This window comes from Urocampus carinirostris, chromosome 11, assembly GCF_059441175.1.
Source record: "Urocampus carinirostris isolate Australia breed hairy pipefish chromosome 11, RoL_Ucar_1.0, whole genome shotgun sequence".
NCBI lineage: Eukaryota > Metazoa > Chordata > Actinopteri > Syngnathiformes > Syngnathidae > Urocampus > Urocampus carinirostris.
Window position 1 is genome coordinate 19,612,133 of NC_142359.1, and position 27,730 is coordinate 19,639,862.

General features: G+C 43.0%; 3 protein-coding genes across 4 annotated transcripts; 2 read left to right on the forward strand and 1 right to left on the reverse strand.

The window, feature by feature from the left end:
* Positions 1-1,519: 1,519 nt before the first annotated feature.
* On the forward strand, positions 1,520-7,506 carry gabarapb (GABA(A) receptor-associated protein b). Its single transcript, XM_088348660.1, has 4 exons — positions 1,520-1,739; positions 4,268-4,346; positions 4,464-4,582; positions 7,081-7,506. Exons 1-4 carry the CDS (start codon positions 1,650-1,652, stop codon positions 7,159-7,161), a joined length of 369 nt encoding a protein of 122 aa, XP_088204786.1. The 5' UTR covers positions 1,520-1,649; the 3' UTR covers positions 7,162-7,506.
* A 6,015-nt stretch (positions 7,507-13,521) lies between these two features.
* gps2 (G protein pathway suppressor 2) lies at positions 13,522-19,826 on the forward strand. The gene is made up of 11 exons (XM_088348659.1): positions 13,522-13,778; positions 13,853-13,989; positions 14,093-14,202; positions 16,528-16,640; positions 16,718-16,797; positions 16,880-16,959; positions 17,653-17,821; positions 17,902-17,985; positions 19,221-19,297; positions 19,360-19,455; positions 19,543-19,826. The coding sequence occupies exons 1-11, from the start codon at positions 13,693-13,695 to the stop codon at positions 19,633-19,635; spliced, it is 1,125 nt and encodes a 374-aa protein (XP_088204785.1). The 5' UTR covers positions 13,522-13,692; the 3' UTR covers positions 19,636-19,826.
* A 2,369-nt stretch (positions 19,827-22,195) lies between these two features.
* LOC148356693 (eukaryotic translation initiation factor 5A-1) lies at positions 22,196-27,243 on the reverse strand. 2 transcript variants are annotated; one of them, XM_088348076.1, is made up of 5 exons: positions 26,956-27,243; positions 24,828-24,997; positions 24,597-24,701; positions 24,397-24,528; positions 22,196-23,694 (listed from the first exon to the last, which is right to left on the reverse strand). In XM_088348076.1, exons 2-5 carry the CDS (start codon positions 24,993-24,995, stop codon positions 23,632-23,634), a joined length of 468 nt encoding a protein of 155 aa, XP_088204202.1. In that variant the 5' UTR covers positions 24,996-24,997; positions 26,956-27,243; the 3' UTR covers positions 22,196-23,631. The 2 variants fall into 2 exon arrangements, with proteins under 2 accessions (XP_088204202.1, XP_088204200.1); XM_088348074.1 differs by having other exon boundaries at positions 24,828-25,000.
* Positions 27,244-27,730: the final 487 nt, after the last annotated feature.

The following is a 27,730-nucleotide window of genomic DNA, read 5'->3' on the forward strand; positions in this document are numbered from 1 at the left end:
GTGTATTGAGCAAAAAGAAAATTTTGGCGGACAAATGTCTTGTCCTTTCTTTGAATTCACATTGAGAGCGCATCAAAAACCCAATATTGTTTTAAACGGTAAGTGTTCACTTTTTAAATATCCAAGAAAACTGGAAAACCTTGTCTTCTTGGTCAGACAATTCTGTAAGTGCATTAGGTATAAGTAAACATGTGAATGCTTAAGGTGAATGAATGGATATTGTGTAGTTCACACTTGTTTCTTAATGTTGACTTAGTTGCACTTATATTATATTGCACTTTTCTGTTGGTTTTGCAACTTTTTTGGTTAGTCATTTTTGGTCGTCAGGCACCTTGGGCAGCTCTGCAGATGGAGGGTTGCGGGTTCTTTTCTTTCTTTGTCTCTCTATCCATCTGTATCACTCCGTGTCTGCCAATCACTTTTTCCTCTCTGTCTTTCGCTTTCTCTTGCTTTCCTTCTTGCTCTCTTTCTCCATTTCTTTTCCCCCAAGTTCACTCTCTCCATTTCTTCATTTTTCTTCTCCCTTTTCACTCTCTTTCTCTCTTGTCCCCCCAACCCCATTGTCCTTTTACCCTTCCTTCTTTCTTTCTCAACCTCTTTTCCCCCTGAGTAATAGTATGGCCTACTATGGAGATTTTTTTCTATCATGTGGCCCCCACATTAAAATAAGCTTGGAGCCCCTGCATTTTGTAACATATTGTAATGCCCCTGCGTGTGCTCAAAGATGCACAAAGTCGTTGCTGGAGTCTAATGGCCTATTTAATGAACCAAATAACAAACGGTAAACGCACTCAAACAAACAGGAGTTACTGTTGGCCGCGTCTCGCACGCTCATTCGTGCTCAATACCGACTGACCCAGAGAGACGAACTTTGACCCAAGTTGCCTCCCTCTCTGACGTCACGCCCCCTTAAAGGGTCGTACACAAACATAAAGCCAACTAACAAAAGTAACAGATATTGCAGACATTACAATATTAAAGGTATAGGTGTTTTTACCACTAGAGTGCTAGATGATACACAATGCCTCTTTAAGCATGACATAAGAATATATTTTAACTTTAAAGACTGGAAAATTCTGATTTTGCAGTCACAATGTAGAGACGTTATGTGGGTTTGATGTGAAATTATACGTTTCTTTTTACTTCTTTTGGCCATGTGACCATATCTGATCAAACCTAACAAACGATCCAGGTTTCTTTTTTTATTATTAATTTGAAAGTGGCACTTCAAAGCTTTGAAATCAAAGCGGAAGTCCTCCCAAACCGCAGTGTCATATGACAAGGACGGCGACCGAATCACCTCTCGGTTCCGATGTGGTAAGGTGCGGCGCATGATCAAAACAAAGTAGTTCTCCTACCTATTTCTCATAAACACACAAAAACTGTACAGCACGCGCGACTTTTGAGTTCATTGCAATATAAAAAAAGACATTTCTTAGCATATCAGACGATTTCTCGTCACAAGTCAATGTGACTTGGACATAGCCCCCCTTACGTCACGTTGTTATTGTATATCCCTCCGCGCGTCATTGCTAGCCACTTTAGCGTCGTTTGTTGTTGTGGCCGTTTGTCAGCGATTTTGATCTCAACGAACTTGAGCACGAAACCTTCAAATTTTCCCGACAACCTTCCTGACATCTCTTCAAATAATGAAGTTCCAGTATAAAGAAGAGCACCCCTTCGAGAAAAGGCGGTCCGAGGGCGAAAAGATTCGGAAGAAGTACCCCGATAGGGTTCCTGTAAGTAGTCGGCTAACGCTAGCGGCTAACCTGCCTAGCAATTGAAGCCATTTTATTACGCATCTGTGTTTACCGACTGTCCAAATTGGTCCGTTGTTTTTCAAAAGTGTGAAAATGAAATAAAAAATGTTGGCATTGGTAGTGGCGTTGACGATAATAGCCCCGTCGTTGGGCAACATCAGGCCGCTAGCTTCTTTAAACACGTCGTAGTAACAAGCTTCCGCGTTTCTTCCGACACTCTTTACCAAATTGATCGTTGTGTTTGAGGAACACGTGCTAATTATTCCCGGATTGTTAAAAACGATCAGAAATATGTTGAAAATCTTACAAAATAACGAGAATATGAAGACCCCATACCTTCTAACCTCAGCCAATTCCCCTTATTAAGCAATAACACACACAACGCGGCACCTATTTACTCACAGCAAGACATACTATTGTAAACAATGGTCTCTAACGTGGTGTCTGCGGACATCAGAGTGCCCCATAATGACAGCTCAGGTGCCCACGTACCGGTTCTAAACCAGTGCTGGTTAATTGTGATTTTCTAGTAGAATAAAAGTTATAGTTGTTGACTTGAGCCTATTTAACCCTACTTTCAATAATTAACTTGGTAAGAACATATTAACAACATAATAGTTAAATAAGTTTCTTTATATATGCATATCACTCTGGGTACCAATCAAGCTAATTAGTGTCAAAAAGGAGCTTTCAGTTTGTAAAAGACCCCTGAAGTAGTATAAAAACAAAGACAGCGGTCCCCATACAATTTTGCTTGACCCCAGTGTGTGGATGGTCGAGGGGGGTGTGTCTGGGGGCGTGCCCCCTGCATTCACCAACCCTCCCCGCCGTACACTATATGAAATGATCAAAAAAATATGGGGAAAACGTTTAAGTTGACAGGTATGCTATTGTAAAGCGCAACCTATTAGGGATGGGAATTCCGGTTCTTTTTTTTCAGCTCAGCTCCCCAACGGCTCTTCAGATTTTTTGTTGCTTTAATCAACATACTACCAATAATAATCCAACATGATGCATAACATGAATGAGTAAAAAATATATTGTTCTACTATATTATACTGGCTTTTTTTTTCATTCTATAGTGAATCTTTAACTAATTTAAACCTTTTACACAAAGCAACTGTAAAGTCAAGCAACCCAGAATTCCTGAAAGACAAACTATACAACTTAATACAATTAGATATATTAACACTTAAGTGCTATTAAAAAAAATACAAGAACTTTTCACTATTTACAATTCAACTTCTAACCAATGTTGACTAAAACTACACAGAATCCCCCAAAAACCCGCAAATTGAAATGTTTAAAAAATATATAATTGGACTCTACTGAATATTAGCATTTAGGAAAACAAAGTGCTAACCTTTTAGGGACTGAGTCAGATTCCTTTGTCAGTGGTAGACAATGCACAATGTTTTAGGGACATTAATTAAAATTAGTCCAAATAAGGATTGTTTTTCCTTCTTTTAAATTTCCTTTTTGCCCTCCGTATTCCAATCTCTCTTGAACTGTTCTTGTGCTCAGTGTGCTGCTGCTTTAAAGACATCTCTTCAAATTTGTTTCATTTGCGTTAATCCATATGTAACCAATAATTATGTAACATTGACCACAAAATGAATCAATAGATATTTTTTTAAAATGTATTATAGCATACTATGTTTTCATACAACAATGAACTAATCTAATTTAAACAATCAACCTTTTATTTTTATAAATATATATATATATATATATATATATATGTATATAGGAGCCATTTCCCCCTAGGGGGAGGTGGCTGGAGTCAAGAACACGAACATTTTTACCAAGCAAAAAAAAAGAAGGAATTTGTTTACTCCTAAGGTCTATAGGAAAACTATAAAACAAAGGAAATTCTAACTGTTTGCAATTCAGCTTTCAACAAATTAGAAACATAAATGACCCCTGATAAAAACAGTAAAAAATAGAAATTAAAATGTGTACTTACCGTTGAAATGAGTCCAAATTTGACTCCCTTTCCTGCTTTGACACATTTCTCTTTGTCCTCCGTATTGCACTCTCAGAGACGACACCCCGCATATTGACCAATCACGTAGGTCTTCAAAAGAAAAAACAGCAGGAGAGAAAAAAGTGTCTCGAAGGGAACTGACTCCTGTTCTCTTCAAGAGCCAGCTCATATAGCCATGACAATCACGAACGACCCATCACTATTTTGTACATAATTCAAAATTGTAATAATAAAAATTAATATAATGACAGCTTTTTTTTGCAATTGACTGAAATCATTTTCAGTCAATTGGAAAAAAATGTTTTTATGAGCCCTCCAGCTTAGACACTCTTTTTATGCTATTAATTTATTTGTCAGGCCCTTGTAAAAATTATTTTTTTCTACTGTGTGGCCCCTGAGCTTGAAGTTTGACACCCCTGCCTTGTATCATTAAGAATGTGTAACTAACAATATAATATATCAATATCAACAATTCATTGATTTCATAATGCATTTGAGATTTATGTTTTTTATTTTTCAGGTTATTGTGGAGAAAGCTCCAAAAGCCAGAATAGGTGATCTGGACAAGAAAAAGTATCTTGTCCCGTCCGATCTGACAGGTGAACAAACTTTGTAATATTTCTACTTGTATTTTCTATCTTATTTGTTTTTCTGGTAATCAATACGCCAGAAAAGATGTTGTAAAATGCTGAAGTTTTCTTTTTTCTGAAATCCAGTGGGCCAGTTTTATTTTCTTATCCGAAAACGAATCCACTTGCGAGCCGAGGATGCACTCTTCTTCTTTGTAAACAACGTCATTCCACCCACCTCTGCCACCATGGGATTGCTGTACCAGGTGAATTCATTTTGTTACTCGTTCTCTTTCTCAATATTGCATGAAGTTATGAAAATCCCTCACCTTTCGAAGTCAAAATGGGTGGTTGGTTGGTCAGTTGGATCCCTTAACCACAAAGATCCTAGGGGCACCATTTCCTGTGGTGCGTCCTAGGCAAGTATGGTCTGGTGACCTACGTTAAATCTTGTAAATTTGAGGAGGACTTATTTTCTAAATAAAACGAGTGGGATAAAGAAATCCCAATTGAACAAGTGCCTAGTGCAAATTTGTCCGATTAGTATTCGCTTTTAGTGGTTCAGTGGTAGCATTTTTGCTTGCCATGGGGGACCAAATATTGTTTTTTTATACATATATTATAAACATATACAACAAAATTATCAAACATTCTTAATTGGCATACCAATAAAACACATGGCCTGACAGTAATCTATATACAGTGGATTTTTATTTTTAGTTGACACTGGACATGCACCTACAATGAAAATTTCAGACCCCTCCATGATTTCTAAGTGGGAGAAATGGCAAAAAAGCAGGGTGTTCAAATACTTATTTTCTTCACTGTATGCAAAATGAATATCTATTAATGACTGATGCAATAATACAGTCAACAGGGTTTAATGTAATGACTATAACTTATATGTTAACTTTTAGCTAGTGATGAAGCCCCATAAAGCAGTGAAGGGAAATGCTTTGCGCACACGTAGGGGATTCAAGATGAATCATTTACTCGATTCCGCCATCATGTGGACACAATAATGTATAACATGCTTGGTGCATGCACTAAAATAATAAAATAGAATTTACTTTTATTTTATCTTTGTAACCATGCACACAGAACGAAATGTCGATACACCTGACCCGTACAGTTATTGTAGCGAGCCAATGCAGCCGCAGCCAAACAGGGTGCCGCCATTTTAGACCCAACTGCTGTGTTGGGAGTCATTGGGTGACCGAACCACCCAATTCCAACCCTTAATGCCGAGCGCCAAGCAGGGAGGCAATGAGTAGCAATGTTGTAAGTCTTAGGTATGACTCGGCCGAGGCTTGAACCAGCGACCTCCCCAGCGGGCGCCCTACCATCTAGGCTACCGAGCTGTTAATGGGGTGTATTCTCTGAATACAAAATATATCTATATATTTGAAGAGTATTTTTTCACATGAATTGTTCTGTGTTACTTTGTCTATGGTTGTGCTTTTGCAACAAGTGAATATGCAAAATGAGGAGGTAAAATTTTAAGTGCTTATTCCTTTTTTTAATCTCATACGATGTCAGATCTTTTTTTTTGTTTTTTTTGTTTTTGGACTCGGGGGAAGTAAAGGGGGATACACAGCGTTACTTTGCCGCTTTTATTTCGAAACTACACTCAAACCAAGGGAATAATTTTCTGATTCACTCACGTGGTACCCCCGCTTTGCGGGGCTTTAAACGTCACTGCTTATGTAATCGACGCACACCTCCACTTGCGGTTCATGAACCACTCATCTAAAATACTCTGCAGATACTTCAGGGATTTGTGCCGAGAAGCTGATTACTAATATTTACACATTCAATGCCATACGTTTTTCTCAAATTGGGAGAGCCGGTGCCAGACAGTTATCACCATTTCGACTCGATTTCAAAGGTCTACGAAAAATGCAGTGGTTGAATTTAACTTATTTTTGGAAGATGCGCTATAAGAGGTCCTCGCGTGGTAAAAAGTGGCCAAAAAAAGTGTTCCGACCATTTTCTCAACCGCATCAAGCTTTCTTATTCCACTTTCATTTCAAAAGAAACAACTCCCCTCTTTACACTTTTTATCAACCATATTGAATGGATTCAAAAGATATTAAACAATAAAAATGCAAATTCTTTTTTTTCTTCCGGTTGGATGGCGGGTGACCTCTCACAGCGTCACACGCCGGTAGCGGCGGAAAGAAGCACGACAGTAATGTCCTCTACTTGGAAAAAAGTGCACACAATACAAAATCTATCTTACAGCAATAACCGGATATTTTTGAACATCCCGAGAAAAAAATGTTCGTATCTACCGTTTGACGTAAGTCCAATGGTCGCAAGTAGGGGTGAGTCGGTAAGAAAACATATTAAGCAAGTCTATGGATATGCCATGAAAGCCATTAAATGTTCACAAGATAGGTAGTAAAGGTGCCAGATGTATTGCAGGGGATAATCTTAGCCTGCTTGTTAGGCTGGTCTGGAGCAGACTAACTGTAGAGAATAAATCGCCACAGTAACTAAAGCGAGCCAAAATGAACCTTTTCCTATGCACCCGATTTGAGGCTACATTCAGACAAAAAAGAAAACATATCTAGGTTTAATCCCTTATCTATGTTTCATGCAATATGCCCAAGGTGTTTGTGTGTGGTGCCTCTTACAGTGGACCGTAACATATTTCCTCCACAGCCTCTTCACCTTTTTAACCCTGTTTTTATGCCTGATGATGTCATTGTCAATTTTTATACATATCATTTTGTCTTTTTGTTTTTTTCTGTTACATTAGGAGCACCATGAAGAAGACTTTTTCCTCTACATTGCATACAGCGACGAAAGCGTGTACGGCTGCAGCCAAAGGGAAATGTGATTTCCTCTCTGATGTTTTCCCAAACCACCTTCCCGTGATGCACACATTCATCTGTTGGATATATTTAATCTAGCTCAGTAGCTTGGGAGTTCACAAGGCAAAAGGCGTCAGATACACTTTCATCTCCATTACTCTACATCATAATGTTGTATCAATCGGCCTCCATTTCTTATCTCCGAACTGCTACGGAACTATTATGCTATGATTCATTGTGGTTATTGTTAATTTTAGATGGCTTTATTGACTATTGTGAAGATTTTTTTTTTTAAAGAATTCTCTAGAGCTGCATTAATGGCGCTTTCTCCCCACTTGTAAGCATAAAATGTTAAAATACTATGAATAAGATACCTTTGTCTCTTCATTCTTAACATGTCAATGAGTACCATTATTATGAATGCTATTCTTAAAATATGGATTGACATTGGGTGAGAGGAAAAAATGGTGGTGTAATTGTTTCAGTCATTCAAGACAATTATTAAAAATATGCGACATAAAAAAAACATCACGGTCACGGGAAAAAAAAATCAATGTCCAAAAAAATAAAAAACAAAACTACATTCCCCAGAATGCATGACCGATTAGGAAGAAACCCTCCATGGTTGATCACGTGACAATAACCGACGGAACGACGCAGAAGACGACGTATTAATGGTCATTTGGTGAAATTGTCTTTTATTTTAAGGCAAAGCATAAACGTTACAACGTCAACCAATTTAACCTTCAAGGACGCGCACGACATCAAAAGTAAGGATTTTATGTTTTTTTTTCTTTTTACGTTTCTTTGCCGTCCAAACAGTGTAGCTACATAGTTAGCTACATTTAGCTAACTCTCCGTTTCACCACATTTGAGGCGGTAACAACTTCGAATGCCTTCTGTATTTTTTCTCTAAAATCAAAATGTAGTCTGTAACCACGGTGTATTAATAAATTTATATCCACTGTATTAATACTATGCTTCTTGCACGTATGTGTGTACCCCTCCCTAAAAGTAACAAAATTAGCAGGTACTGTATTTTTACACGCTTAGTTCATTTTATTCTTGACTGGATTTCGTACTACCTGTATTAACAGCATTAATGGAACAAATTCAATGAGAAATAAAATACATTTTCGCATGCATTTTTGAGTGCAGTCGTCCTTATCCACGGCCATGATAGCGATACGTAAATGAACGAGCGAACACATGGAAATCGAGCTGTTGTAGTGGGTTGTACATAATTCACCCACGGAACTATTGTTTAGTTGGCGAGGTCCTAGGGGGACTCTTAATTCGACCGGTTCTAGCCACTCTCGGGTGTTTGTTTTGGTTATCGCAAGTTTACATGTTATTAAAGCAGCGTCCGTTGGCACCTTTGTTTGACACTCCGCCTACGACTCCCGTCTCTGCTCGCTACATTGGTGACCCCGACATTAGTCTCGTGGAAGTTTCCGAGGCTGTGCATACTACTGAGCATACCGTCATGGCATACGCGCCCATCCTCAAGCTCCCCGAGTTCTGGGAGTCATCAGCGCTAACGTGGTTCGCACAAGCAGAGGCTCAATTCGCCCTGCACGGAATCACTAATGATGACTCTCGCTATTACCACGTGGTGTCTGCTCTGGGGAGCTCAACTGCAGCCAGAGCGGTGAGTTTCATCACATCCCCTCCTGAACTGGATAAATATAAGGGACTGAAGGCATATCTCCTCAGAATCTTTGAACTGTCGCGTTCTGAGCGTGCTCGACGCCTCCTTGCTATTCAGGGCTTAGGAGACAGTAAGCCATCGGATCACATGGAAATTATGTTAAACTTGCTTGGCACCGAAGAGCCAAATTTTCTTTTCATTGAACTTTTTCTGCGTCACATGCCGCCGCATGTCCAGACGGCGCTTGCGAATACAACCATTACAGATCCGCGTGCACTGGCAGAGGAAGCGGACCGGTTTTTCCTGGCCACACATAGATACACACATGAGGTGCTGGCCCCTACACGCACTTACAAACCATCAAGTGCGACGCCCCCAGCCAGCAAGGCACGCGCGGCCACCGACGATCAGAATGTGTCAGGTCTGTGTTACTACCATGCACGTTTTGGGCCCAGGGCCAAGAAGTGCCGTCCCCCTTGCACCTCCAACGCGACGGGAAACTTCAAGGCCTGCACTCTGTAGCGGCCGTGAGTGTAGGCGCAAGAAACCGGCTACTGTTCATCCGGGACACCATCTCCGGCCAAAAGTTCTTGTGTGACACCGGCGCCCAGAGGAGCGTCCTCCCTGCCACTGTGGACGATGTGGGGGGGGGAACACATGGACCTCCATTAACTTCTGCCAATGACACCCCCATCCGCACATATGGGACACGGACAGTGGACGTGTGTTTTGGGGGTCAGCAGTTTACATGGGACTTTGTCACTGCGGATATTGCTTTTCCTCTTCTTGGTGCAGATTTTCTGTGTGCCAATGGATTACTCGTCGATGTGAAAAATGGCCGCCTCGTTGACGTATTGAATTTCTCCTCTCTCGCGTGTGTCCGCGACAAAGGGATTTTTGAGGGTCTGTCCAGCTCTCTCTTGGACGGTGATATTTACCACCGGCTCCTCGCCGAGTTCCCCAGTCTGGCGAAGCCCACCTTCTCAGCCTCTACGACCAGACATGGGGTTGAGCACCACATTGAAACCAAGGGGCCCCCGGTTCATGCCAGGGCCCGACGACTCAATCCAGACAGACTGGCAGTTGCTAAATCCGAATTTGCTAACATGGAACGTCTCGGCATCATTCGCCGATCAGACAGCCCCTGGGCCTCTCCACTACACATGGTCCCGAAACCAGGCGGTGGCTGGCGCCCATGCGGGGACTATCGCCGCCTTAACGAGGCTACCACGCCCGACCGTTACCCAGTCCCGCACATTCAAGACTTCTCTGCACACCTGGCGGGCAAACTTCTCTTTTCCAAGGTGGACCTCGTGCGCGGATACCACCAACTGCCAGTGCATCCCTCAGATATACCGAAGACGGCCGTGATAACTCCATTTGGGTTGTTCGAATTTCTCAGGATGCCGTTCGGACTGAAAAATGCCGCTCAGTCCTTCCAAAGGCTGATGGATTCAGTGCTCAGGGACATGCCTTTTGTGTTCGTCTACCTGGACGACGTCCTGGTTGCCAGCTCCTCAGAAGAGGAACACTTGGAGCACCTCAGAGACCTCTTCACCAAGCTCAGTCAGCATGGCCTGATTATAAATCCCGCGAAATGTGTTTTTGGCGTACGCTCCATCCACTTCCTTGGGCATCTCATCACCAAGGATGGGGCTTCCCCCCTACCGTCTAAGGTAGAGGCCGTCTCCACCTTTCCTCAGCCGCCAACAGCACGGGGCCTCAGGGAGTTTCTCGGCATGGTGACATTCTACCATAGGTTTATTCGCCGAGCCGCTGATGTCATGCGCCCACTCTACGAAGCCCTCAAGGGCAGGTCACCTAATCAAGCTGTTGAATGGACCACTGAGAGGATCAAGGCATTCGAGGACACAAAAACCGCGCTGTGCCAGGCAGCCATGCTGGCTCACCCAGCCCCCGGAGCCCCAGTCGCACTGACTACAGACGCATCAGACCTTGCAGTGGGTGCCGTGTTCGAGCAGTGGGTTGACAATGCTTGGCAGCCACTCGCCTTTTTTAGTCGCCAGCTGGTCCCCAGAGAACGTAAATACAGTGCATTCGACAGAGAACTACTTGCCATCTGGTTGGCGATTCGCCACTTCCGTTTCATCTTGGAGGGCCGTGAGTTCATCGTCTTTGTTGATCATAAGCCTCTTACGTTCTCCATGTCCAAGACGTCCGAACCATGGTCTGCCCGCCAGCAGCGCCAGCTGTCATTCATATCGGAATACACGACTGACATCAGGCACATTGCTGGGAAGTCCAACGTGGTTGCGGATTGCCTGTCCAGAGCAACCATCAGCGCTGTGCAATTGGGGCTTGATTATTCCAGTATGAGTGTGGACCAGGCTTCTGATAACGGCATCCAAACGCTCAAGAGCTCAGACACTGGTTTGCGGCTGGAGGAGGTTGCGGTCGGAAACTCAGGGGCCAAGCTTTGTTGTGACGTCTCCATGGGTTGGCCTAGGCCGCTTGTCCCTGCTGGCTGGCGTCGGGCTGTTTTTGAGGCAATACATGGCCTGTCTCATCCTGGCAGGAAAGCATCCATTAAGCTAGTGGCCCAGAAGTTTGTGTGGAAAGGGATGAGAAAGGACGTCCGGGACTGGGTCGACTCATGCGTGGCATGTCAACGCGCCAAAGTGCACCGTCACATCAAGGCCCCATTGGTACCATTTGCCATCCCCGAACGGAAGTTTGACCATGTTAACATTGACCTGGTGGGCCCACTGCCCCCTTCACACGGTTTCACTTACCTCCTGACGATGGTGGACAGGACGACCCGTTGGCCTGAAGCAGTTCCGCTGACTTCCACCTCAGCTGTCGATGTGGCCCGGGCGTTCATCGGAACCTGGGTCGCCCGTTTTGGACCCCCTGCAGATCTCTCATCTGACAGGGGCGCACAGTTCACCTCCGAGATGTGGAACACGGTTGCCGAGAGCCTTGGAGTCAAACTTCACCGCACCACTGCCTACCACCCCCAGGCTAACGGGTTGTGCGAGCGGTTCCACCGCTCGATGAAAGCGGCCTTGCGCGGCAGCCTGACCGATGGGGACTGGGTCGATAAGCTACCCTGGGTCATGCTGGGACTGAGGACCGCTCCCAAAGAAGACCTTCAGTGCTCTTCAGCTGAGTTGGTTTACGGTCAAGTGCTGCGGGTGCCAGGTGATTTCATCCCAGACCCAACGACACCCTGGGCTGCATCCAGGGAGAAGTCCATCTTGCAGGGCACTGCGGGAGCGTTTGTGCCTATCCCCACATCGCGACACGGCAGGCCAGTTTCACGGGTTCCCTCCAACCTGCGCTCGGCTGGTTTTGTTTTCATTCGCCACGATGCCCACCGCGGACCATTGCGCCCTCCTTATGATGGACCGTTTAAGGTCCTGCAGCATGGCGACAAGACCATGGTCGTGGACATTGGTGGTAGGCCAGAGACTGTCTCCGTGGACAGGGTTAAGCCTGCCCACATGGATATGTCCAAGCCATTGGAACTGGCCCAAGCCCCACGGCGCGGCCGTCCTCCTGCGGCACGACCCTCCGGTCCCGTGGGTACCCACTCTGACCCTCCGCCCCCAGCAACTGTGGGCTTTCCAACTGAGTCCACAAGCTCTCACCCCCCCGCTGTTCCAACTCCTTGTACCCGCAGTGGCCGGGTCAGCGTCCCAACCAGGCACAGAGACTTTGACTATGGGTGAATTCTGGGGGGGCTTGTGTAGTGGGTTGTACATAATTCACCCACGGAACTATTGTTTAGTTGGCGAGGTCCTAGGGGGACTCTTAATTCGACCGGTTCTAGCCACTCTCGGGTGTTTGTTTTGGTTATCGCAAGTTTACATGTTATTAAAGCAGCGTCCGTTGGCACCTTTGTTTGACACTCCGCCTACGACTCCCGTCTCTGCTCGCTACACTGTCTTGAATTATGAATGTTACAAAATGATGTTACTGGGACTGAATCTTATACCTGTCCATCTCTGCCAATTTCTCCCTAAATTGATGATTTGAATTCCCCGTATTTAGCGACAATAAACATTGCAAATACAATGCGGCGCCTATTTACTCACAGCAAAACAGATGACACAAAATACAGCGACAACTTTAGCAATCTACGAGTGGGTAAGGTTGTCTTCTACGAGTGACCGAGAAGATCCGAAGGAGAGCAGAAATAGGCAAGACGATATTCCTCCAACAAAAGTCTTTTAAAAACCGGTATATAAATGGTTATACGTCGTACACAATTGGAAATGATCAAAAACGTTTAAATTATGGGGAAACCGTATCGCGTGACAGGTATGTACAGAAATTGTTTAATTGATGTTGAAAATGTCAGGAAAAAATGTTAAAACTTCATATCGTCACGTCATATTGTCAAATATAAAAAAATTGTGAATATGCTTGATGGCTGTGTTTTGCTGCTGTTGGTGTCGGTGGATTTGTTCAGACCGAGGACAATCGACTTTGGCCTGGACGGATCTATTGACACTAACAAAGATGTTATATAATGAAATTGTGAATATGTTTGATTTTTGAGAAGGTTTGTTCAAACCTCACTTTGTGTTTGCTGTTAAAAACGTAATATTGGAATATAATATTGTGAATGTGCTTAATTGCTGTTGAGATTGTCATGATTGTTTTCTGTTTTTAGTGTCAATAAATTTGTTCAAACCAAAACACAGCTGATACTAAATTACCTGAGACTCCATCTCTTACTCACACAGTTGTTTAGTTTTATTTCCCACCCTTAAAATGAACTTTGGAATAGCAAAAACGTCCATTTTGTTTGCCCAAAGGTATGACATTTGATACGGCCCCAAACTGCAGACAGAAAGTGGGTTTTTGTCCGGATCAGCTCTGCTTCTAAACGGAACACCTTCTTGTAATTGCAGTTGAATTAGAAAGTTGTATCCATAACATGTTACGGTACTTGTTACCAAGAAAGGTAATTAATTGCCTTCAAGGAAGGCGTTCCTTTGTAACAAGTTATTCCCGATACCGCTGGTGAGCTACTTTTAGAACCGGTCCGCGGGCCGCTCTTGTGCATTGTGTGTAACTGTTTCAGTATAAATATTCAGTTGTGCGGTTACTTTTGAGCTGGCCCCTCCACTGCCCGTCACCATGCCTGCCCTGCTGGAGAGACCCAAGCTTTCCAACGCAATGGCCCGAGCCCTCCACAAGCACATCATGAGGGAGCGAGAACGCAAGCGACAGGGTGAGACCCCACTTCAAGCCATAACCACGAGAACGCACATCTTTTTGCTTACTTTCAGAATACAGGCAAACGTGACATTGTGTCTACTGTCTCTTTTCTCCAGAGGAGGAAGAAGTGGATAAAATGATGGAGCAGAAGATGAAGGAGGAAGAGGAGAGGAAGAGGACCAAGGAAATCGAGGAGAGGATGTCTTTGGAGGAAACAAAGGAGCAGGTTTGGATCGACATTATCTTAACAAAAACAAATGAGGGAGAAAAGTACTAAATAGGTAATCAGTGATCAAAATGGCAATTGAAATGTACAGACGCTCCCCTACTTACTACCATTCTACTTACGTAAAACGGTAGATACGAACATTTTTTTCGGGATGTTGCTGTAACATTACATTGCTGTAAGTTAGATTTTGTATTGTTTGCACCTTTTTCAGAGTACAGCAAAGTACTGTAGTGCTTCTTTCCGCCGCTACCGGCGTGTGGCACGGTAATAGGTCACCCATGATCCACCCTGAAGAAGAAATCCGCTTCCTCTTACTAGTTTCGTGTTCTACATTCTATACTGTATCTCCAGCGTGCTAAGAACTTTCACATTTTTGTTGTTTAATATCTCGTGCATCCATTCAATATGTTTGGTGTAAAGTGTAAAGAAGAAGCGAGCCGTTTCTTTTGACATGAAAGTGGAATAAGAAAGCTTGATGCGGTTGAGAAAATGGTCGCAACGCTTTTTTCCGGCCACTTTCCACCACAGAGGAGCACCTCTCGTAGTGTAAAAGTAGTTACACTTAACTTTATTTATGTTTGTAGAGCATATTATTTTATGATATGTCTGTTCTAGACCAAAACAACTCCGGTTACTTATACAAGCATTAAACATACTTATATAAACCTTAAACATACAAAATATAGCACCGAAGAAACTTGCGAACAAATTCAACTTACGAGCGATTGTCCGGAAACTATTTTGTTCGTAAGTCGGGCAGCGTCTGTAATTTAGAAGCTGAAGGGGGGATATTGTTATCACTATTAAAGGGGCATTGTGTATTTCTCAGCGCCTCTTTAAGGTTAAAACAATTCCACTAATTTAAAAAAACAATATTGATTTAAAAAATGAACAAAAATACATGATCGAACATAAAGACGTGCACTTTTTAAAAAATATATGTCGGTTGAGGCATTTGTTTCATATTACATGAGGCTCACCTAGAGGGAGCCAACATTATTGTCTGCCACCTTGCATCGAAGTTAGGGATGTCTAACTCTGTTTGGCTCTGGGGCCAAATCAAGACTTTCTGTTCTAAGGCCCAGATCAGTAAAACATGGTCAACTCCAATTTTTAGCCAGTAGTAACAATTACATAAACACAATACATTTATTCACAAACAATCGGGAACAAATCTTTTCATGTTTGGCATAGAATGTGTTAAGTGATTTAGTTTAACAGTTGACTGATTGCAGTTTTACACCTGAACTAACTGACCACTCTATACAAACTCAAAACTGGCCTCTAGCTGCAATCAGAGAATTTGGTTTGGCATTATTAAAAAAAAATCATAACTCTTGACAACTTGTGGTAGTTTATCATGGCTCTATTAGAAGAAGAAGACGAAGAATTTACTTTTATTGTCATTCTTGTGCCCTTGCACACAGAACGAAATGTCAATACATCTGACCCGCCCAGTTAAACTGTAGCGAGCCGATGCGGCCGCAACCGAATAGGGCGCCGCCATTTTAGACCCAACTGCTGTGTTGGGAGTCATTAGGTGACCAAACCCCCCAATTCTAACTCTTAATGCCGAGCGCCAAGCAGGGAGGCAATGAGTACCAATGTTGTAAGTCTTAGGTATCACTCGGCCGAGTCTTGAACCAGCGACCTCCTAGTCTCAGAGCGGGCGCCCTACCCACAAGGCCCCCGAGCTGGTTAAATTATTTAGTCATTTTGTTGTTCAAATTTGAAAAAGCTAAAAAAAATTGTTTTAAAGCTGTAGGCGATTTTAAGGAGCGAAAAGCGGTAGTGTTGGCATGCATTTAAATGTGTTTTGTTTAGAAATGATCCCTTTTCATTCGTGATTATACTTTCTAGGGTAGGTTACTAATGTAGGCCGAATGACAAAACGTAAAACTGAAGAATAGCAAAGCTAAAAATTTGGAGTTGACATTGTTTTACTAATCTGGCCCGTCTGAGAACATCAAGTCTAGATCTGGCCCAAGAGCCAAACTGTGATTGACATCCCTGCTCTATGCCATTCGGTATAGTTTTTATCGTTTGACACATGTTGAGTCCTTCTCCATTTCTTTCCTCAGGGTAAGTATTTTATCTGCTCCCCGAGGAAGGAAACGGACAAAAAATTAGGAAGTAAGCGCATAAAGGCAGGATGTGTCTTTACCGTGCTGGGGCCATTTGAATATCTGGCCAGTGTTTCTTGTTTTTATTTGTGTTGTATAAAACAAATTAAATGTTGGGTCAGCCATTGCTTTTTGCAGATACATTTATGTTACGTTTAAAGATAATTTGGATAAATGAGATCTCTGTACCCTTGTTAAGGTGATGAAAATGGGTGAAAAGCTTCAGGGGCTTCAAGAGGAGAAACATCAGCTTTTCTTACAGCTCAAGAAAGTCCTCCATGAAGAGGAGAAAAGACGGCGCAAGGAGCAAAGGTGGGCACGGCTTAATTTTGTAGAATTGATTTTGTGTTACAAGGACCCGACACGTCATTTGTCGATTTCTTTATCAGCGACATCACAACGTTAGCGTCTGCCAGTTACCAGGCCAGTCTACCAATGCACGCGGGCCAGCACCTTCTTAACATTCAGGGTAAGTTGCAACCTGGATATCCCAAAACAAACAAGGAAAACAAATTCCTTAGTGATGCAGAATTTCTCATCCTGTTTAACAGGCAGTCCCGTTGGCCACAGTCGACCTGGCGCGTTGCTCGCCGACCGGAGCAAGCAGCTTTTCCAAAGCGCTGTTCTTCCTGTAAGTAGCTGCCAGTCAGTCATACTTGGATCACTTCGAACCAGTTAGGGACAAACACGCCTGGCTATGGACCCACTCACAAAAGCGGGCTTTTTTCAAAAATTAAGCGATATTCATCCCCTATTCAATCTTTGGGTATGCTTACAGTGAGAATAAAAAGTATTTGATCCCTTGCAGATTTTGTGATGATTCTATTCTTTGAAAGATATGCATTCTAACATTGAGAGACAAAACTTCAAAAAGAAAATTCAGTAATCAGCTTTAAATAATATATTTTACTTAATTTGTATATTATTGAGGGAAATAAGTATGGTATCCTGCTAGCCAAAAGCACTTATTACTTGGTGTTAAAACCATTGTTTGCACAGCATTAAAGACTTTAGTGGTAGTTAACCACCAAGTTGGCACAGATGCCAAAGGATGTTTTGTCCCACTCTTCTTTGCAGATCCTCTCTAAATCATTAAGGTTGGTGCGCTGTTGCTTGCCTACTCTGAACTTCCGCTTCCTCCATAGATTTTCAATTAGATTAGTCCCATCCCCAGTGAGAGTGCTTTTTCAACTATGTGGCCCCTAAGCTAAAATGAGTTTGACACCCCTGCTTTATGCACTGTGTTGTGTAAATTACACATGACTACAAGCTAGATTAGCCAGGTTCGAAGGGATTTTGAATCTGTTTTACTTGTTAAAAACAGACACGCCACTATCAAGCGCCCTCGTTCAGTTCCAGTGCAGCGGAGCATGGGCAGTTCAGTGGGTCCCAGGGGGTCCACGAGTCTTACGGGGTGGCACAGGCCCAGCATCCTGCCACTTATGCCCCAGGACCGTCCGTACCCGTCAGCTTCGCCGGCTCTCAGATCAGAGGTACCGCGACGGATGGGGAGTTGGAACGCCTTTTGAATTGTTCGAATTTTTGGGGAAAATCTCTCTTCTCTTCTCTTTAGGAGCGTCCGCTTTTCAAGCCATGCAATATCTGCCACACCCGCAGCCTGGATTCCCAGTCCACGGTCATTTCACCTCCCAGGCTGGTCAGTTTGAAACTTTGTAACTTGTATGATGGGATGAGTACCGTAAATTCCGGACTACAAGCCGCCACTTTTTTACGACACCACGGGCATGAACTACGGTGCAATTCATTCTCTTTTTTCGTGCTGCTCCCAACCACCAGCACAGTAGACCAGTAAAACGTATGAGTTATTCACAGAGACCCATTTAAATTCTATGATCAATCACGACTTCATTATTGTAAATCATTCACTTGTTCTCACCCTCATCAACATAGAGAACACGAGAACAAAAGCGTGTGATCGGCGTTAAGTTAAAAGCGATCACTCTGGCAGTTATAAAAGAAGATTGAGCTGCCACCCAGAAATTTGGCATAAATGAATCAATAGAGAGAAGGTGGAGGCGCCAGAAGGAAGAACTATTCCTATAATACATGACGGGAGCAAAAAGGGGGAGTTGACAGGTTGCTATTCAATATTGACTACATACTCCCAAATCAAGTACAATTTATACACTCAAAATGAACACCAGTCAAATGTATCAATAAAAAATGCTTCTGTTCTCTCTCCGTACCATTGGAATTATGCTGTAGTCGCGAAGGTTCCTTTCGTCCTATGAACCACAATTGACACCAACACAAAAAACAAGTATGTGTTGCAATCTGGCCTTATTCTCCACAGTATGGTAGCCCTGGCGTTGTCGTCTAGAAATAGAAGTCTTCCATTTTATGTCAAGCAGCACTTATTTGTGTTTTCTTAAGACATAGTTGGAAATATGTGCTTGTTTTCGTAATCGCTCCGGTAGTCTCCATCTTGAATGGTCCCGTGATCAGTGTGGCGTAAAGAACTTGCAGTAGAGCTAAAAACTGCTTCTGGTGTGCAGGTGTATGGCGTTGTTGGTGTTCTACAGCCAAATTCCCTACGCAGTTGGCGCTGGGCTTTAGCCTGCGGCTTAAAATCTGGTCAAATCAGATTTATTTGTATAACCCCTAATCACAAAAAGTCTGAAAGGACCGCACAGGTTACAATTACACCATCCCCTTATCTTAAACCAACATGCAGGCGAGGAAAAACTCGAAACATCAGCGCGGGGAAAATAAACCTTGACAAGGGGCCCCACAAGTGGTAATTCCCCTTCCCCTTGCGGTTGTACACAGACAAAATCAAGTTTTGTTCCCAAATTCGAGCATGAAGCTTTTATGGTGCACCCTGTGGTCCTGAATTTACAGTAATGGATGTGACTTCGTGTTGGGTGTCAGGTTACATGCCAGGTGGGGGAATCCCTCTCCAGAAGCAGCTGGAACATGCCAATCAGCAGTCGGGCTTTACTGATGCGGTAAGTGTTTGCATTTCAGTAAGGGTGGCCCGCTCAATTTATAACCCAACTTGTTCCCGAAGGGTACCCTGAGGCCCATGCACCCGTCCGCTATGCATCCATCTGCTCAAGGCTTGATGGCCACCCCATCCATGGCTGTCCAGATTCCCACAGCAAAGGTGAATCCCCATCAGCGTGTCGTCCACTTGGCTTATTCCGTGACATGACACACTCCATGTAACCAACCCTCTTCTGTTGCCGCCCAGGCCGCATTCCAGAGCTCAACGCAGCCTGCTCCCCGTCACAGTTTCTTACCCCATGCCCAGAGTGGCCAAAGGTTTTACCACCACGCTAAGTGACTCTTTCCAGTTCTTGGATTTTTCCAACTCTTATGATGGGATCCGTTTCACAAAAGCCATTTAGGGAAACGCTAAAAGGCCTGTTTACAAAAGCATCGTATCAGTGTCTGTAGCTGCATTTCCCTTTCAACCTTTTTGCAAAAGAGAAGCGGCATTTGCAACGTTTCAATAAATGAGAATCTCAAAAGGAAGTGTTTCCATTGAAGGATGTTTGACTTTTTTTATGGACTAATACCAACAAAGTAGTTATAGTACTACCATACTTTCTAAAAACTCTGTGAGGTGTGTGCTGATTGCATATGTTGCCATTTTATTTTTTTAGGTTTGCGTTTAGCTTCTTCCCATTAACATTGCGTGCACCAACCAAAGTCAGTCACGGTAAACAACGAAAGTACGACTTAGGAAGGGCTGACAAAGGATGGCCGTGCAAACGGGCTTCAGGCAACAAATCGACACCGAAGGGACCCAAGGCTCCTCTGCGCTTACACGCTGGAATATAACAGCATGATTGGGAAGGAGACGTGGGAATCGGTTGTAGCAGGAGAACGCCACTTGGGGAGCTGAGTGCCACTGGACTTGTAGGTTTGATGAGTGGTAAGATTGTTTGAGGAAATACCAGGGTCAAAATGAATTGGAACGTGTAACATGTACTATATCTCTAGCACGCTAAGAGCTTTGACATTTTTATTGTTTAATATCTTGTTCAAACATTCAATTTGGTTGGTGTAAAGAAGAGGCAGGCAATTTCTTTTAAAACGAAAGTGGAATAAGAAAGCTTGATGCGGTTGAGAAAATGCTCAGAACGCTTTTTTTCAGCCACTTTCTACCAAGGAGGAGGTCTTGAAGCTCATCTTCCAAAAGTGAGTTAAACTTAACTTTATTCATCTTTATTGAGCATATTATTTTATGAAATGTTTATTTTTTAGTACAAAACTGGTTACTTGCCTTAATAATACTTATATAAACCTTAAACATATCAAATATAGCACTGAAGCAACTTAGGAACAAATTCAACTTACGAACGATCGTCCGGAACATATCTTGTTTGTAAGTAGGGCAGCGTCTGTAGTCGCAAAATGTATTATTATGCCTATACATGTAATTTTAGAATCAACCTAAATTCGTTTTTGTATCAGGATTTAAAGTGACACATTTCAATGACAATTCAAATGAATGACAAGAAGCTTCATCAAATAGGCAAAGAAAACAATTCCTATGTTTTCCAATCCAGGGTATTACGGGTTTCCCTAAATTCATGAGTGCACAGTCAAGATCAAAGGAATAATCCAATTCCTACCGTGACCTAGATGCAGAGATCGATGATGAATCAGATCCTGGTTTGTACCTTGGTCTGGAGTAGCTTGCCACTTGGATCAACTAAATGTTCAATCATCCAAGGGGATGGAGGAATATATGAAATACTACAGTAGTATATAATATTACACACCACTTTATCCATGATACTCACTGATGATGACAGACAAAAAGATTTCTCTCTTTGTTCCTCTTTGTCTTTCTGTGTCTTTTTACCTTTTGCTCTCTTCCATTTTTCCTTCTCTCTCTTTCTCTATTTTCTCTCCTCTATTTATTTCAGGATTTCTTTATCTTTTTTTTTCCCCCTCTCTCACTATTTCTCTTTTTATCTTGTTTCTCACGTTCTATCCCCGACTCTTTCTCTCTTTTCCCTATTTTACTCTCTTTTTCACTCCAACCTACAATTTCGGCCCCCGAGAGAATGTTTTGTGCATCGTGTGGCCCCCGAGTTAAAATGGGTTTGACACCCATGCTCTGATAAATAAGTTGTTTCAAAATACAAGGCCAATACAGTACAGTTGGTTGGTTGGTTGGATCCCTTAACCACTAGGATCGTAGAGGCACCTTTCCTTGTGGTGTGCTTGGGCAGGTACAGCCTGGTTGCATCCTTGTCTCTCCAGGCCAACATATGTTTTCACCCAGGCTCGAGTTGAGGACCACTCCGAGTTCTACCTGGCAACTGGTGCGTAAACGTGAATCCCTGCATGCTGTTCATGTCCCCTTCCTGCTTTGTGAACAGTCTATTGTATGGTACCTTTGTGAAGAGTTATCATTCACAATGGACCCCACGCAGAAGAGTAAGTTTTTATTTTAACTTTTAAGATAACATCTAAAATTTTGGTGTTTGATATTTTCAAATAAATCCTCCATTTCTAGATACGGTACAATACATTCTTTTTTTACAAATCAGTTTTCTTAACAAAACACCAGCATTTAGCACACTTTTACCATAAATTGTACTTGATGTTGATGTGTAGTTTAATTCTTAATATTTCCAATGATGGAAGGGGCCATCAAAAACATAAATCTCCAAATCAGTGTTCTTTTCTTCATTCTACTACAATATCAAGTTTTAACCTTGACAGTTACAACATTTGAATAACGTGTTACAGTACTCGTTACCGAGAAAATTAATTGCCTTCCAAGAATGTGGTCCTTTTGTAAAGCTTAAGACCCCACACTAACCAAAGGCCATATGTTTTCGACCTCGTACTAAGCAGTAAATGAGTTGAAACGAAACAAGAACTCAAGTTGTTAACCTGTTTTTATTGAATTTCCTGCCTTCGGAAAAGAAACACGAGGAAAACAACATGGCCGCAGGAAGAGAGCTTTGTGTGCAGCAAGCTTTCGTTATTTTTGCAATGAAGCCCATCAAAAAACGGGAACGAGTTAAAAAAAGGAAATAAAAATAGAGTAGCATCACTGCTACTTTAAACCTCTATCATCTGAAACCTCCTTTTTTGTGTTTTAGTGGATATTCCCAATTGCACAGAGTACATTTAATCTCAAACACGCATTATATACAAAAACAATAAAAAATAGAAACAAGTGCTCAAAAGTATATAGAGGGAGAGCTATGAAAAAGAACTTATAAAAGGAGAATGGCAACATTTTCTCCTTTTTCCCCCCATCACTGTCTGCAACACAACTGCAAGGGAAAACACAGTTGGTAACATACCGTATTTCCCGGACTATAAGGTGCACCGAAAAACCCCAAACAAGCCAGAATTTGCATCATGAATTGCTGACTGCTGCATAATAATGGTGGTGGTAACGGGGATGGAACCCGTATGACGGCGGTGTGAGCAACGAATCCTGACCACTATTCCACTACGGACGTAGATGATGTGAAACAAGGCAATATTTTGTATCTCGTCACACTATTTTTAGTCACGGTACCAGAAACAAATGTGAGAGAAATGAGAAAATTTGTATAAATTAAGCATTGCAACTTACAAACGTTGAATTTGTGCGGCAAAGCATTCATATCCTTCGGGATGACCAAATGACTTCCCACCATCTCTTCATTCAATTCAGAATCTTGCGCGCTTCGTAAAGATTTTGCGAGTCAGCGACACATTACTGTATTTCAGTGGTCCCCAACCTTTTGTATCACAAAATGGTTTAATGTCCGACACAGTGACACACCCTTTACTCATGGACAAATTCAAGAACTTTTTAAGTACTTTCAAAGCCAAATTTTCTAATTTCTTCACCTGTCCTCCTGAGCCCAACGCGTTGGAGGCGATGACGCTTCACGTGACAACACCAAACTAATGCGAGCTGTCGTTAGTCACGAGGCAAATAGAAACGCAATGGCAAAGCAAAGCCACCAGAGCAGGTGTGTCAGCATCATTTTTAAGCAGAATCCGTTTATTTTTCTATCGAGTCAAGACTGCTGGTGGCATTGCGGGTAGGGCGTCCGCCCCGAGACTGGGAGGTTGCTATGGCCCCTGAGATATATCAGTTATTACGTTTTATAATCTTCAAACAGTTCACTGGAGACCCTAAAACCAAATAAGGGTAAAATTCTGTACCCTTTATCGTATATAAGGCTTTGTATATGAAAATAATATAACCAAAGCTTAATTTTGGGGTGTGCGCCTTGTCATCTAGTGCACTTTATAGCATGGAAAATGCGTTAATTGAAATGCTAACAGATGCCATTAACCTTGCTAATGTTTATTTCCCCAAAGCTTTGATGCCGATGGCAGCCTCTTCATCCATTGCATAAAGTACAGTCACCTGAAAGACAAAACGATGATTACATGAGGACAGATTTGTTGCTTGATGCAATTTTGGACTGAGAACTTCCTTTTTGGCCCCCCGTCCTTAACAGAGATGCTGCACGATTCGCCTGTGAATCCCCCGTTCCATCTTGCCCTCGCTCTTGGACAAGAGCCCTCGGAATTGATCTCCTCTACATGGGAAAGATCTCATCCATGACCCTGATAGAACACGCAGCCCCTTTGTCTACGAATCATGGTCCCCGCCTGGGAAGTTCTTATCTTCATTCCAGGTGCATCACACTCAGGTGTGATTTATCAAGTCTAAATTGGGATTATTTTCCTGCTTTGACAATATTTTGAAATTTCCTTTTTTTGTTCTTGTATGTACTCTCTCTAATCCCTTTGACTCGTTCCTTCCGTCACGTGAGCCCTCCCCTCTGGTCAGCAAACAAATTAGCGTAGCATCAGAGAAGAAACCAAGCATATTGACCAATCAACCAATTAAAAGCGAGAGAGGACAAAAAAAGCGTTCAAGAGACCACACCATGGTGTCTGCGACCTTTTAGAAAATGAGATCTTAAAGTTACTTGGATCAACTTTGCATTTATATATGTATATATATACACACTATTTTATTTCTAATAATACAAGTTGATGAGAGCGTGGTGGTGGTATGGAAAACACCTATTTGAATTTCTGCAGTTGAGTGAATACTGACCGAGATCTCTTCCCCGGCTTCATTTTTGCTCTCTATCTCTTTGCCCAAGTCGCCGTCTGGGATTTTCAGGTCCTCTCGTACCTCCCCGCTGTCCTGGAGCAGGGAAAGGTAGCCGTCTTGGATCCCAATCAGCTAGGAGACCAGAAAAGGTGAGTTGTGCATATTTGATCTGCTATTAACAAGTGTTTGCATAGTCTTACTTGGTAGTCAACCCTCTTGATGTTAGGAACATCCATGTTGTGAGTGGAAGGACAGATATCTTCATATTTCTTTCCGGAGAAGATGTCGATGCCAACGAGGTGGACCTGAGGAAGTGAGATAAAAAAAACTATTTAAGCTTTACATGCCAACTGCAGGACTGGCCTGGGAAACACTACCTTATTTTTCCCACTATAAGGCGCACTCATAGTCCAGAAAATATTGGGAACTACCTTGGCATGGCCGTGTTTGCCAGTCTTGGAGGTGGACATCTCCATAATCTTGCAGGGACGACCTTTGAGCACAACATGGCCGTTTTTGCGCAGGGCGGAGCACTGCATGGGGTACGTGGCCGATGCGCCCGCATCGCCCGTCTGGAAGTCCAACTCGGCATCCGCCATCTCTGCTGTAGAATCACAGGGTTTTGTGATATATATCGTGCATTGTGTTCTGCTTTCTGACTGGCAAGATATTCGCCCCGCCCCTTTTCAGGCTGTGCGTCTATAAAGTTGAAGTTGTACATGTACATATAACAGCTTGATGTAGGTTACATTGGTTGGTTGGTTCAATCCCTTAACCACTAGGGTGGTGGGGACTCCATTTCTTGTGCTGTGTCTTGGGCAAGTACAGCCAGGGGGTGCCCATCCCTCTCCAGGCCAACATATGTTATCAACCGGTCTCGAACCGAATGCCAACCACTGCACTATGTAAAGATGTTTCAATTTTTTCTGAAAGCTTTCTATCGCCAACAAGGTTTGACTCGTCTACATGCAAAAGCACATGGGTGAAACCCACGCCCCATGGGCCAAATGTAGGCCGCCACATGATTTTATGCGGCTCACAAGCAGTGCTCCCTCTAAGCTGCGCGCGTGCGCAATCGCGCACTGCCCGCACATTCTCAGCGCACAAGAAAATCTATCCAGCGCAATGTTCCCTCTAAGCTGCGTGTGTGCATAATTGTGCACTACCCAGAGCTTTTCCGCGCACAAGAAAATCTAGCCAGCTCACAAAAATCAGCGCTCAACATTGCTAATTAAGAAGCGAATTGAGTCAAAGTTACAGTGCATGAAGGTAAAAATACACGGGTTCCCCTGACGCTGTTTTCTGTCTACTTGCAACTCCGAGAGCCAAGAAGTCTGCAGGCTCGAGAGCGTTCTCCATCCGGGCCCCGGTGTTATGGAACGCCCTGCCTCCGGAGATAAGATCTGCAACCTCAACGGAAGTTTTTAAATCGAGGCTTAAGACACACTTCTATTCCACAGCTTATGATTGATGCCCAAATCATATTCTGTATTGTCCTGTCTTTTTCCGACTACCTGCCTGGTGGTGATACGAAGGAGAAGGACGATTTTAGATGAGTCAGCGGAAGAGCGTCTGGCCTGAAGCATGTCAACCCCTGCATTTACCAGCTGGCAGAGATGGGAAACTGCGTCGTGGCCGTCATAGACTTTCTGGACTACTTTACAGGCTAGGGACGTCGTTGGTGTCATGCTCTTTCCGGACATTTTCAACATCTTACCTAGTGTTTACTATTCTGTGTACAGTAATGCTAATTGTGATTCACCCTGGTCAATCCTGGAAGGGGGATTACCACATGTGAGGTCCTTTCTCAAGGTTTCTCTTTTTTCCTCACACTGAGGTTTTTGAGTTGTTCCTTGCCCGCATGCTGGTTTAAGATCAGGTAATTGTGCAATTTTGTAATTGTAATCCTGTGCAGTCCTTTAAGACATTTTTGTGATTAAGGGCTATATAAATAAATTTGACTTGACATGTATGCTTTAGATCAGGGGATGGTGTAATAATAGTCTGTAGTTTGCAATGGTCTGTGCAGCCTTTTGAGACATTTTGCGATTGAGGGCTATACAAATAAACATTACTTGACAAGTGGGTACAACTCAAGTTTCTGATGTCCTAAACCTAGTCCAACCATGATATGCCAGGGTTGCACGTCCCACGTCAGTGGAACGGTCGCATCTTCAACATCCTCCCGTCACCGCAGGACAACAAAAATATTCCAGACTCTTGGATGCAAATGTTGGCCCGCTATCCGAGCTGCCGCGAGCTAAGCTACAGCTGTCATGACTAAGGCATTACCTGATGCTACAACTCTCATTCCCTCATCGTTGTACTTCACGTCAGCCGCTTTACTTTTCGAAATTCACCAGTTCACCTTTCAAAGTTTGCTGAAAATGTAAACGTCCGGGAAAGAGTTTTTGATGTCGATCTTTATTTATCTTAATGTTAGGTGTGGAGACTACGTTGGGGAGGATGGATGCACTCCGGCTTGTTTCTTAAGCGAATGCAATTATTTGTTCTGCTTTATTGTAAGTTTTATGTGATAAGTTTGGATCCGTTACTCACCCTTTTTGGACAAAGAATCTCGTGTGTGGCTTGCCTCGAAGTCTCCCTGCGGGGTGGCCTCGTCGTCCACTTGCGCTCACTCGTCTGGCAGGCAAGCTGTTCGTTTTTAGTCTTTCATCTCAGTTTCGGGTGGGCTTTGTTGTCTTTGATGAGCACGCCGGTGCGCCTTTTTTCGCCTCTCAGCTCAACCAGCGACAAAAGTCAGAGCACACGCCCGCCGAACCGTTCTGGTTTTTAGTTGGCGTACGAGGGAGGCCCTGGTCCGTCCCACAACCCTGCCACCTCCCAGCTGACTGTCTTGTAAAGGAAGTGGATCTGAACGTCCGCTTTTGACCTACAAAATAAAAGTCCATTTGTTTTGACAGGTAGTGTACAGAGCAGTCGGGCACGTTAATGAGTTAGAATTACTCAGGGTTGGGTAGGGTTATTTTAACAGGATTACTTTCAATTACTTTTGGATTACTCCAATACCAAATGTGCTAATAAAAGACAAAAGAAACTAAATATGAATAAAATTATGACTCACAACACGTGGTAAGCGTTCTCTCCTGGCTTTGATCTCTTTGCTCTCCGTCAAAACTAACGTAAAATGCGACAGAAACAAAATGAAAATAAATCCAAACAGCTTGCCAACATCATTTTTGCCGTACCATGTATTCCGTTACTCCCCAAGCCTGCACAAAATTTAACAATTTTATTCATTCATCTAGTTTCTTTTGTCTTTTATTAGCATATTTGGTATTGGAGTAATCCAAAAGTAATCCAGTTAAAGTAA